Source organism: Eptesicus fuscus, chromosome 6 (genome assembly GCF_027574615.1).
Source record: "Eptesicus fuscus isolate TK198812 chromosome 6, DD_ASM_mEF_20220401, whole genome shotgun sequence".
NCBI classification, from domain to species: Eukaryota; Metazoa; Chordata; class Mammalia; order Chiroptera; family Vespertilionidae; genus Eptesicus; species Eptesicus fuscus.
The window spans coordinates 45,744,654-45,757,571 of NC_072478.1; the positions used below are offsets into that span (position 1 = coordinate 45,744,654).

The 12,918-nt window shown below is 37.6% G+C and overlaps 1 protein-coding gene across 3 annotated transcripts in view; it reads right to left on the bottom strand.

Moving 5' to 3' along the window:
* The window catches only part of FSTL5 (follistatin like 5), a 554,870-nt gene that overhangs the window by 288,304 nt on the left and 253,648 nt on the right, over positions 1-12,918 (bottom strand). For all 3 annotated transcript variants that reach the window (XM_054717664.1, XM_054717663.1, XM_054717662.1), the window contains exon 4: positions 7,646-7,842. In XM_054717664.1, the coding sequence (XP_054573639.1) occupies positions 7,646-7,842 (197 nt within the window). The remainder of the gene's footprint in view (positions 1-7,645; positions 7,843-12,918) is intronic.

Genomic DNA, 12,918 nt, shown 5'->3' on the forward strand with positions numbered 1-12,918 from the left:
TGCAGGCCCAGTATGGAGCGTGCAGGAGACAGCCAATCAATGATTCTCTCTCACCATTGTTGTTATTCTCTCTCTCTCCCTCTCCCTGCCTCTCTGAAGTTTATATATATATATATATATATTAAAGGCCATTAAATTGAGGCAGCTCTAATGCAGAGGTGCCCACACAAGAAAACAAAAATCTAAGCCTAGAAATGCCTCAAGGTTATCAAATGGAAAACCAAGGAAATCCAATCACAAACAGCCATTTGGTTTAAACTACAGCCAATCAATTATTTTCTTAGTTTGCTTTTGCCTTTTCTCTAATAAAAGTTTTCCCCCAATTCCCCTGTGTGAAGTGCTTCTAACCACTTCCAGTTTGTCTGCCCATTTTGAAATAATCTTTATTCAAATAAACTCTTAAAATTTTAATATGCCTTAGTTAATCTTTTAATAGTGCCAACAAACTCAAGGATGACATTGCAGTAAGTGATGTCAGCCTGTGTATCAGTTCATCTTATCATGAGGATCACTTTTATAGGACCATAATGCAAGAAATAGTTATCCATTCTCCTCTAAGTTTAGACAAATTCATTTGTGCTTCATACCCTAGCCTACCTCTGCAGCCCTATGAAATCCAAGTCTCCTCATATGGCTGTGCACATTTCCCAATCTGACCCGATCTCTATTCCTTTCCAACTCAAACCCATCAGAGTGCCCTCTGGGAAACTGGCTCTCTGATCAGGAAATTATCTTTGCCAAGTTCTTCACCATATGGACTTTAAAAGATCCTGACAGTTCCTTAATAAAACCATTTGTCCAATAATTTTAACAACTGGAGGATAACATTTCTCTCAGATCCATTCCATCCCAGTGTAAGGAATATGATAAATAACTACATGCCTCCCTACTGACACTTCTTGATTATTTCCTCATTCTAAACCAGTCTTCACCAGATGATTGATAGATAGATAGATAGATAGATAGATAGATAGATAGATACATACATAGATAGAAGGAATGATAGATAGAGCCTACTCTTTGAAACTAAGGTCATTCAGCTACATGATTCTCTCTATTCTCACCCCATAATTCAAGAATGGATAATGCTCCTGATTCACAATATTTTGGCCCACTTTTATTTAGTCTTTCAATATTCCTAGTGACTTCAATAGCTGTGTGAATAAATGATGCAGAGAAGTTCTATGATCCTTTACATAACAAATGATCATTAACCTTTTTTTTCCAATGACCTTTTCCTACATGCCAGCCTGCCAGGCATTACACATTTATTTATTTTAGAAATATTATATCTACTTAAAACCACAAATGTGCTATTATGGAGCTGCATGCCTGACCCCACTAGTCATATATATGACCTTAGGGAGACACCAATTGTGGTATGGATTTTTTATTGTGATGAAAAACATGTAACATACAATTTTCCATCTTTTTGCCCCCAATTATAGTTCACATTCAATATTATTCTGTATTAGTTTCAGGTACACAACATAGTGGTTAGACAATCATATCCTTTACAGAGTGGTCCCCTGATATTTCAAGTACCACCCCTGGCCCATACATAGCTATTACAATATTACTTTTTTCTTCCATTGACCTCTCCCCAGCCACTCTCACCCACAGCACAAGCCCCTACCACCCTAGTATCTGTGTCCATTGGTAATGCTTATATGCATGCATGCAAGTCCTTTAGTTGATCTCTTACCCCATCTCCCACCCCCAACCCCATCTCCACCTCACCACCCCTTTCTCTCTGAGATTTGACAGCCAGTTCTATGCTTCTCTGTCTCTGGATCTATTTTGGTTCATCAGTTTATGTTGTTCACTATATTCCACAAATGAGTGAGATCATGTGATATTAATCTTTCTCTGACTGGCTTATTTCGCTTAGCATAATGCACTCCAGGTCCATTCATGCTGTTGCAAATGATAAAAGTTCCTTCTTTTTTACATCAGTATAGTATTCCATTGTGTAGATGTAACATTATTTTTAATCCATTTGTCTGCTGATGGGCAGTTAGGCTGTTTCCAAATTTTAGCTATTGTAAATTGTGCTGCTATAAACATAGGGGTGCATATATCCTTTCTGATTGATGTTTCTGATTCCTTAGGATATATTCTTAGAAGTGAGATTACTGGGTCAAATGGGAGTTTCATTTTTAATTTTTTGAGGAAACACCATACTATTTTCCACAGTGGCTGCACCAGTCTGCATTCCCACCAGCAGTGCACAAGGGTTCCTTTTTCACCACATCTTCGCCAGCACTTGTCCTTTGTTTATTTGTTGATGATAGTCATTCTGACAGATGTGAGATGGTACTTCATTGTTGTTTTGATTTTCATCTCTTAGATGATTAGTGACTTTGAGCATTTTCATATGTCTCTTGGCCTTCTGTATGTCCTCTTTCAAAAAGTGTCTATTTAGGGCCTTTGTCCATTTTTTTTATTGGATTGTTTATCTTCCTTGCGTTAAGTTGTATGAGTTCCCTATGAATTTTGGAGATTTAAACCCTTACCAGAGATAACATTGGCAAATATGTTCTCCCATGCAGTTAGCTTTCTTGTTGTTTTGTTGATGGTTTATTTTGCTGTGCAGAAACTTTTTATTTTGATGTAGTCCCATTTGTTTATTTTCTCCTTAATTTCCATTGCCCTAGGAGTTGTATTGGTAAAGATATTGCTACGACACATGTCTGATATTTTGCTGCCTGTGGTTTCTTCTAAGATTTTTATGGTTTCCCATCTTACATTTAAGTTCTTTATCCATTTTGAGTTTATTTTTGTGTATGGTGTAAGTTGGTGGTCAAGTTTCATTCTTTTGCATGTATCTATCCAATTTTTCCAACACCATTTATTGAAGAGACTATCTTGACTCCACTGTATGCTCTTGTCAAATATTAATTGAGCATATTGGCTTGGGTCAATTTCTGGGTTCTCTGTTCTGTTCCATTGGTCTATATATCTGTTCTTGTGCCAGTACCAGGAAGTTTTGAGGACAGTGGCTTTGTAGTGTAGCTTGATATCTAGTATTGTGATCCGTCCAACTTTGTTCTTCTTTCTCAGGATTGCTGTCGCTATTTGGGGTCTTTTTTTTTTAATTCCATATGAATTTTTGGAAAGTTTGTTCTAAGTCTGTGATATATGCCATTGGTATTTTAATGGAGATTGCATTGAATCTATAGATTGCTTTGGGTAATATGGACATTTTAATGATGTTGATTCTCCCAATCCATGAACATGGTATATTCTTCCATTTGTTTGTCTTTCTCTATTTCTTTTTTCAATGTCCTATAGTTTTCTGAATACAGGTCTTTTACATCCTTAGTTAAGTTTCTTCATAGGTATCTTAATTTTTTTGTTGCAATTAAAAATGGGATTTTTTTAGAATTTCTCTTTCTGTAAGTTTATTATTGAACTTACAGAAAGAGAAATTATAATCAAAGTTCTTAACCACTATGCCATGATCATAAAAAATATCATAAAGATGCATATTGCATCTTAATCTTTCTTTATATCTCTTCAGTTATTACCTATTTAAACTCTTCCAGATTCTCAATTGTAAATGAAACATCTACCAGTGTGCTAACATAAATTTTGTCATAAAAATGCAGATCGTTTGAGAGTTCAAAATTTCATTTTGTGATAAATTTACATTTTATTGTTGGGTAGTTCCAACATACAAAAATCAGCCTCACACTGGAAGACTCAATGTTCAGTATCAACAGTCCCATCAAGCTGGAATGGTGAATAGGTGGATGGACTGGACCTATTTCTAAAACTAACTGGTTTTTTTTAGCAATTACTTTCTTGGTATGACAATTTGTTAACTGTGATACTAAAGATCTTACCTCTATATCTACTGTTGCTTTTTTCTCTCAACTAGACAGGCCTCTAGGTTCTAATTTACTTGAAAATCTGCAAGAGCATCTCCAGAATATGTATTCATTATGTGAAGCAAGAATTGAATATGTGCAGCCAGCTTTCAGACTGCATTTATAAAACCTCCAAGCCCAATTATGATCTTTAATTTTTACTTGTCACTGGCAGTATCATATATTACATGTTACATTTTCTGCTAATAATAGTTTGTAAATTATTAATAGACACCATTAAGATCCTTTCCCTCTTAACTCAAAATTAAATCACGTTTAAATTTTATATTAATTTGTGATACATGTTTCCAAGTTTATGAGTAAAGTTTATATGTATTATCCTATTTAATAAAAGGGTAATATGCAAATTGGCTGAATGGCGGAACAACCCACCTCTATGACACGCACTGACCAACAGGGGGCAGGCGCTCAACACAGGAGCTGACACCTGGTGGTTAGTGTGCTCCCAAGGGGGAGCGCTGCTCAGCCAGAAGCCCTGAGCTGGGCTCCTGGCTGGCGAGCACAGTGGTGGTGGTGGGAGCCTCTCCTGCCTCTGTGGCAGCACTAAGGAGGTCAGACTGAAGGCCCACTCCCCAACAGCGAGTGGGCCTAAGCTGTCAGTCAGTCAGACATCCCCCGAGGGCTCCCGGACTGCGAGAGGGCACAGGCCGGGCTGAGGGACCCCTGCCCCCCTAGTGCACAAATTTTGTGCATCGGTCCTCAAGTTTGTTACAAAATGACACATAGGTTCTTAAAAAGCACTTGTAACTTAAAAATACACAAGTAAAAAAAAAAAAAAAAAACAATTGTGGTATAAATAGCTAGAAATCTATTATATCTTCTCCAGAGTGTCTGTTATAATTGATTACTCTTTTCATAATTGATTATGGATAGATGAGCTACTAACCTTTCCAATATAGAGTGCTGAAGGAAACAGTGACTTATGTGGTGTGGGATGTGTACAGAAGGAAGTCAATAAACATTACTGTTAGTTAGGAAGTCAGACATGAGCGGCTGAGGTGGGGCCTGCCCTGGGGTCCTGAACAGGGGTCTGGCCAACACTGCCTTCAGACTGCCTATCTCTGGGTAGTCCTGCAGCCAGAAGACTTCCCGCAGGCAGGTAGGTGCAGAACCAGCCTGTTCTTGCTAGAAGCTCAGAGGGAAATGACATGATCTCAACGCTACCTTTCTAGGGTCCTGGACTAATTATAATAAAATTAGCATTGCAATTTTGACACCTCCTCCCCCTGTGGGGTTTCCCCTATGCATTATGGGTAAGGGCAAGTGCAGAAGAAATATAGTTACATAATCCTTTTCTGTCAATCATCCCTGAATGCAAATAAATAAGTCTCCATCCAGAAAATTCTTCATTTAAACCATATAAACCAGGAAATCTGGGCCATTGTCCATCTTGACTGGCCTGCTCCTCATTTAGAGTGTATCTTCAATAAATCCCACTTTGCTTTACTTTCATTTTCATTGACCTTAAAATCTTTTCTGAGTTAATGAGACTAACCAAGGTCCCAGCTGGTAATCTCAATCGGTAACACTACCTTTCTAGATTCTTGCTTGTATGTACTTTAGAGATGGCCAAGAGACCAATGGAATTCTGCAGATAATCTCTGCTCCCACATCACAACTTTCAGATGAGTTAGAAGGACACATTTCAAACATAAAGCAAGTTCCATTCAAAGGTCAAAAAACCAAAGTAAACTTCAGACCAGATGAACTTTATTACCTACTGAATGGTGTCCTTCCAAAATATATATGAAAGTCCTAACCCTCAGTACCTCAAAAAGTCACATTGTTTGAACAGGGTTGTTAAAGATGTAATTACATAACTTAAAATGAGGTCATTCTGAAGTAGAGGTGGCCTTTATCCAGTATGACTGGTATCCTTTGAAAAAGAGGCAAGATGATGTGAAGACAGGCACACAGAGAAAGCAATGTGACGATGGAAGCGGAGACCAGAATGCCTGGTCCTCCCAGAAGCTGAAAGAAGGGAAATCCTCCCCCCAGAGGCTTCAGAGGGAGCATGGCCTTGCCAACCTTGATTTGGACTCAGAGAGACTGAGAGAGTGGTTGTTTCAGTCACCCAGTTGGCTATATTTCGTTATGGCCGCCCTAGGAAACTAATACAAACTTGAATGTAGTAGGCATTTCAAACATGCACAGATGAAGGGCTGCCACTGCCATTCTGTAATGATTAGGAATTTTCTTTTTGGATTTAGATGGGAGTATTATGATAATAACAGGATTTGGTCAGATCATATTTTGTACCCAACCCAATGATTACAGTGGTATAAATGTTATTAAAACTAAAAATATTATTAAAGTAAGAAATAAGTACAAAACAAAAACCACACTATTCCAATATGTCAGACACATATAGGTCAAGATGGCATGCCTTAATTATACATTCATTTTAATATAATTATCTTGTTTTATCTTATTAGTATAAATATAAAATTCTAAAGTGTTTCATCCTGGGTATATAACAATACAAAGAGCTTAATTAAAACTTTTCTAATTTTAGCCTAAAATTCCAGAGTTCAGTTGTTTTAATCCTAGTTCCTGGGACTTAATGACTACTCAATAAATGTAGGCTGAATTTAAAAAGATAATGAAAATGATATATATTTTAATTAACTGGAATGACAAGAACTATAGTCAACTTGTTCACAAGGTCATTTTAATATTAAGTCTCTAAACTAAGTTACATATTCCAAAGCTAGAAATACTTTCATGATAAGACCAATATTCTATAAAGTCAGATTTTTAAAAAATAAGCCAAGTAATTAACCATAAGAGATGAATGATATAATGTTATGGAAATATCCTATTGATTTCTTTTTTAAAACTATACTAACTGCTATACACAGCAGCAAAATACTAGTATACCTGAAGATAAACTATAGTGATAACTGAGCAAAATTCCTAAGTGTTATCATCATTTTCCTAGACACTCTAGATTAGCTTTTTCTCTCTATTACTTCTGGAAACCTGTATTTATTTCTGGAGAAATTGTATAACTCTTCTTCTACATTTCCAGTACTATCTAGGACCAGTTTATATTCTTTAAAGAATAAGTTATTTTCAAAGCAAATAATAGCCTATCAGTCTCAGTGATACACAGGTAAAAATATTTCTATTTTTTCAAATGGCTCACATAAAGAACTTTAGTTTATTAATATATTCTCTTTGATAACAAATTTTCTTTTACAGGTATCATTTATGCAACAAATTTCTAAGAAATGAAATTTAATGATGTGGACTTAATATTAAATAAAAATTAAATATATTATAATTGAGCCTTGATTATTGAAAAAGTACTGCAGTATGTCCATAATTCAATATTAATTTCAATCATTTATTTGCATTATGTTATAGAGATGCTCAATTGCTGGTAAATAGTTGCACTGAATACTGAATAAACAAGGTTTTGTTGACTATAGAAAATTAAGCATTACAAAGACTCCAGAATATACCTGAAGATATCTTATAAATTCTATAAAATAGAGAACTGGTAATTCCTTTATGTATTTGAGGCATAAAAACCTCATTTTTTAACTGTAAAAGATAACATAAAGTTTCTTGATATTAACATTGCTTATAGAGTAGTCAAATTTTACTTTCAAAATATTGCATACCCACACTCTCAAATAATATAGATTAAATATATGTTTTATTAATATAAAATAAGTCCACATAAATGTAAATACATTGTATATGTTATATTTAAGTCAACTTCTTAAGTTAATCATTAATCATACCTGAGTTAGTTCATTCATATCAATAAGTCCATTACTGTCAGCATCAAAATATTTAAACATTTGATCCACCAACAACTTCTTCCGAGATATGTCATCATCGTTAGGGTTTTCATTTTCTTGTGTAATATATTTTTGCTTTTGTAAATCTAAAAGCATGCTTTTCATCTTGCTGTATTCAGTGGCCTTGCAGTTATCTCCTGTAACAAAATGACTAAGTTATTTTCAAAGCAATATTATGGAAAACAAATTGTTTATTTTATTAATGTTCAGAAGTTGATATCTTATAGATGCCATACTATGTACATATTTTTTGTTTATACTTTGTATAGTTTACAACTTATGCAAGGAAAAAAATTAGGCTATTTTCATGGTACGTTAGAAAAATTTTGTCTGTATCAAACCTAATAAGAATATATTTAGTGCTTATGTCTCCCTATGCCTAAGTCATTGGTTCTATGAGGTACATAGAAACACATGGTAGTTCTCATTGGCTCCAGTGCTTAAATATATCTTAGTTTTAATCCTCATAATACATCCCTATATTGATAATTTCACAAGTTTTGAACATGAGGCACAGGAAGATGAAATGGCTTGCCAAAAGCAAAGGGTTAGACTGTGCTGAATTTTGCACTTAAACACACATATCCTAATATATAAAAACTCAGGGTCATAACATCCAAAATGACCGAAGGCTCGACCAACCGGAAGTCAGTGCTGGGTTGCAGTGGCAACCCAGCACTGACTGCCCACCCTTGTGGGTTCCACGTTCCATCACTGACTGCCAAGGGGGCTACGGATCAGACGAAAAAGAGAGGCCCAGGGAGAGAGAAGCAGGGTCTGATCTGTAGCCTCCGTGGCAGTTAGGGGTGATCAGGCAGGCAGGCAGAGAGGTTATGGACAATCAGCCAGACAGGCAGAGGCAGTTAGAGGCTATCAGGCAGGCAGGCAGGTGAGTGGTTAGGAGCCAGCAGTCCCAGATTGTGAGACGGATGTCCAACTGCCGGTTTAGGCCCGATCCCACAGGGGTCAGGCTTAAACCGGTGGACGGACATCCCCCAAGGGGTCCCCGATTGGAGAGAGTGCAGGCTGGGCTGAGGGAACCCACCCCCCCATGCATGAATTTCATGCACTGGGCCTCTAGTATGGCTCCAAAGTACTATAGCACATTTTTAATTGGAAATCCTACCTAATAATAGAGTAATATGCAAATTGACCGTACCTGCGCTACACCCACCAGCCACGCCCCAGCCACGCCCACCAGGAAACCGTCGCAGGGCCGCTGGGGTGCGGCAGAGCCCAAGGCTGGGAAAGCCTCGGGTGGAGGCTTTCCCAGCCTTGGGCACCAGCGGGGAGCCTGCAGGGATCGCAGGCAACCACTGGGGGTCGGCTCCTGAGATCCATAGCAGGGACTCTGGGTGCGGCCGAGCCCAAGGCTGGGAAAGCCTCGGGCGGAGGCTTTCCCGGGCCTTGGGCACCAGCGGGGAGCCTGCAGGGATCGCAGACAACCACCGGGGGTCGGCTCCATCGATCCGTAGCAGGGAGGCTGGGGTGCAGCCCAGCCCAAGGCCACCACCCGGGGTCAAGCCCTGACCCTGAAAGAAGGCAGAAGGCGGTGGCCACAGCCAAGGCCTGGGTCCCTGGTGCCGGCAGAAAACTGATGCAGGCAGCCAGGTGAATGAAGGTCTATTGCACGAATCTTCGTGCAAATGGGCTGCTAGTATATTTATAATATTTGGGTTTGTTTTGAAGAAATTTATATGTGTGTGTGTTCACATTTTTTCTTAATTCTGATTATAATGCAACTAAGTTCATACTTGTATTCTTCCAAAAGTAGTTATTTTTCAGCTATTCATTTATTTCTCCTTTTAGAGTACTTAATGTATATAATATGATATGTATTTGCATTTTGTATCTTAAAGTCTTAATTTTTCAAATTTCACCTTCCCAACTAAAGTATAAGTTTACTAAAGTAGTAATGCATTACATATTTTTCATATCTCCCATATTATAACCATAAGAATAGTGGGAACATCACCATTAATAAAAATAATTGCTTGGCATAATTTTTTCAAAAGTAATTCCAATCCTTTTAAAATCTTCACATGATTATTTTACAAAGGATTTTACTTACAATGGATTCATGCTGATGTCTTCATAAATAGTGCACTAAAATTAATTGCATATCATTGAGACCAAACGTGATATAAACTACATTACAGAAAATATAGTTTATAATGTAATTATAAATTAAAAATGGGTATTATAATATCTATAAAGTTTTATGTTGTATTTTTAGGGGAAAAAGATAACTTTATAGTTATGGTCAATATTGACAATTAGGATTTGGCAGAATCTACAATTTAGAAAGAAGATTTCTAAAGAATCCTATCTAATAAAGAGGGAATATGCTAATTGACTGCCATGCCCTCAAAGATGGTGGCACCCACAGCCACAAGATGGTGGCACCAATCCCTTCAGACCCGCCGGGGATGCAGGTGTGCAGCACAGGCAAGCCTCAGATGTTGGCTGCCCAGCAGCCTAGGGCTGGCCCGAGGTGCAGGCAAGCCTCGAATGGCAGCTGCCCAGCTGCCTAGGGCTGGCTGGAGATGCAGGCAAGTCTCAAATGGTGGCTGCCCAGCCGCCCAGGGCCAGCCCAAGGCATAGGCAAGCCTCAGATGGTGGCTGCTCAGCTGCCCAGGGCCACCTGAGGCTCAGGTAACCAGGGCTGGCCGAGGCTTGTGCTGCTGGCAGTGGCAGCAGCAGAAGTGTGATGGGAGCGTCGCCTTCCCCTGATCACTGGGTCGCCTTCCACCCCTGAGGGCTCCCAGAATGTGAGAGGGGGCAGGCTGGGCTGAGGGACTCCCCCCACTCCAGTGCATGAATTTTCATGCACTAGGTCTCTAGTTTTAAATAAAGATCTAAGAAGCCTGGGTTGAAAAGCAATATTTGAAGTCTTATTCTCTTTTAAGATAAGACAGAAAACAACCTCTGCTAGAGAATGAGAGACTATCTTATTTTTCAAAGGCAGTGAAATGACTACTGTTGTTCATCAATTTTATTGTTTAGCAATCCTGTCAAGAACTTCATTTTTTACAAAAAAATCTAAACTTTGTGCTGCAGATTAAGTTAACTTTGCATTATTCTGTTTTCAATATAGAACAATAAGAAGAATATGTTTTTGTAATAGCAAAAGAATCACTGACGCAGGAGAGAAATAATTAAATACAGAGGGATAGGTAGCAATTTTGGTGTCCATGGAAGTGGCACAAAAGAAGGCTTCAAATATGTGTATGTAGGTGTGTGCGTGTATCTGTGTGTGTGGGGGTGTGCTTCAGAAATAAAGAGAAATGTGTGATGAAAGAATGTGGAAAATGATAATAGACCTTTCCAATAGCCCTTCCTGGGATTTCTATATTTGACCTTGCATCTTTATGTCCTTTCATTTGACTGAAGGTGCGGAGGTGGGAGGCAGGGTGAGTTTGGAGGGGCTGACCTGTGATCATAGGCAATGAGCAGGTCAGAATGTTGATGAGAGACAGATGGAAAATAGAATTGAAATGCTGAAAACCTTTTAAACCACATTTAAAATTTAGGGAAGGGAATACAATTTGGGTTGTTGCACTCAAATGTTGATGTAATCAAATAATGTATCATCATGATGCTCTCTATTTATACTTTTGTTTCCAAATTGAAAGTTTCCTAAGTCCAAGCATTGAGGTATTGCTGGAAATCCAAAGAAAATAAAAATAAAAAACTTTGAAGTTAAGGCATACATATTCTATGATAATATATGATAAGAAGTTATAAACTTTTGTAAAACAGTATAATTTAAATTTTAATAAGAATCTGTCATAGATTTTAAATAAATAGATGCATCTGTTATTAATAATAGATTACTTTTAATGCAGGCTTCCGATATACTAGAAACTCTGTACCTATTAAACCACTTAACTCTCACATTAATCCAAAAAGCTACATAATATAATTATCCCCATTTTATAGATGACAAGCCAAAGCACAGAGAGATTATATAAATTGTTCAAAGTTACAGTGCTAGAAAGAAACAGAATGATTTTTACACAGAAGCAATATCTTTTCTATCCTTTATTCTCTACTTTTCATCTTCAGAAATGAGTTTTAAAATCAACTTATACACAGATTCAGTAAGTTTGTCCAAGGATTATTGGTAAAGTGAGAAATAAATATAATAATAAACTCAAGGCAATATCACTGCTTAAATTACAGGTATAGAGAGCAGAACTCACAAAGAAAAAAAAAAGTAGTATCTGAGATGTAGGAAAACTATAAGAAAGTACCGAAAAGGAGGGAGCTAAGGGGAAAAGAACTTGTCAAGAAAGAGGGTCTAAGGAAATGTCAAATGTTTCAGAATAGAAGATAAACAATAAGACATTCCCATTACACTGCTTAAATTAGAGGTGGTTGATGGCTTTAAAGGACAATTTTAATGGATAACTAGAGCAGAATTCATACTACAATGGCTATGGAGTAAAAACAAAGTGCGGATTGGGAAATATTAAGTAGTTCCTGTCCTTTCAATAAGTTTCAACATGAAAGAAAAAGAACCAGCATTATTAACGAAGAACAATAGATATTTAGAAAAATAAACATCAACAGATATGTAGAAAGAGTGTCCTCATCCAAGTATAACATCAGGCAGGGAGGTAAGACATTTTTGTTAGTTTATTAGCTTTCTTTGGTGGGATTCCTTTCTCAACACAGTCAAGGCTGTGCTAGCTTGGAGTAGCTCAGGGAAAGAAATGCTATCCTGATGCACCGCCTGCTTTGGGAGAATAGGAAGAAGCCTGCTCTGCTGAGCCTGCCCAGACACTGAGAACAAGACAGAGGAGGTCCCTGCGTGGTAGGACCCATATCATCTTTCTTCCTATGACACTGCCTCTGCACCCACTCCACTCAGAGTCATTTTATCAGGGGTGTTAAAACCCACCTGTCCTTGCAGGGCCTGGAAAGATGCAAAATGCTGACATTCAAAGGCCCAACCTGTGTAGCAGGCAGTACATCTCCAAATCTCCATGGAACAGAGAATTGCATTTTATATATCTGATAGTACAACCATCAATTTTGAGTACATAAGTGCTAAGAATTATAGATTATATACATATCAATTATGCTTACTATTATGATTTTCAAAGGCTGTAATTTGTTCCTATCTCTTTGAAATTATACTTGTATCCTTCCCTCCCATCCATCAGTAAAATATACCAATTCCCTTCAATGCAAAAATATTCAAACCT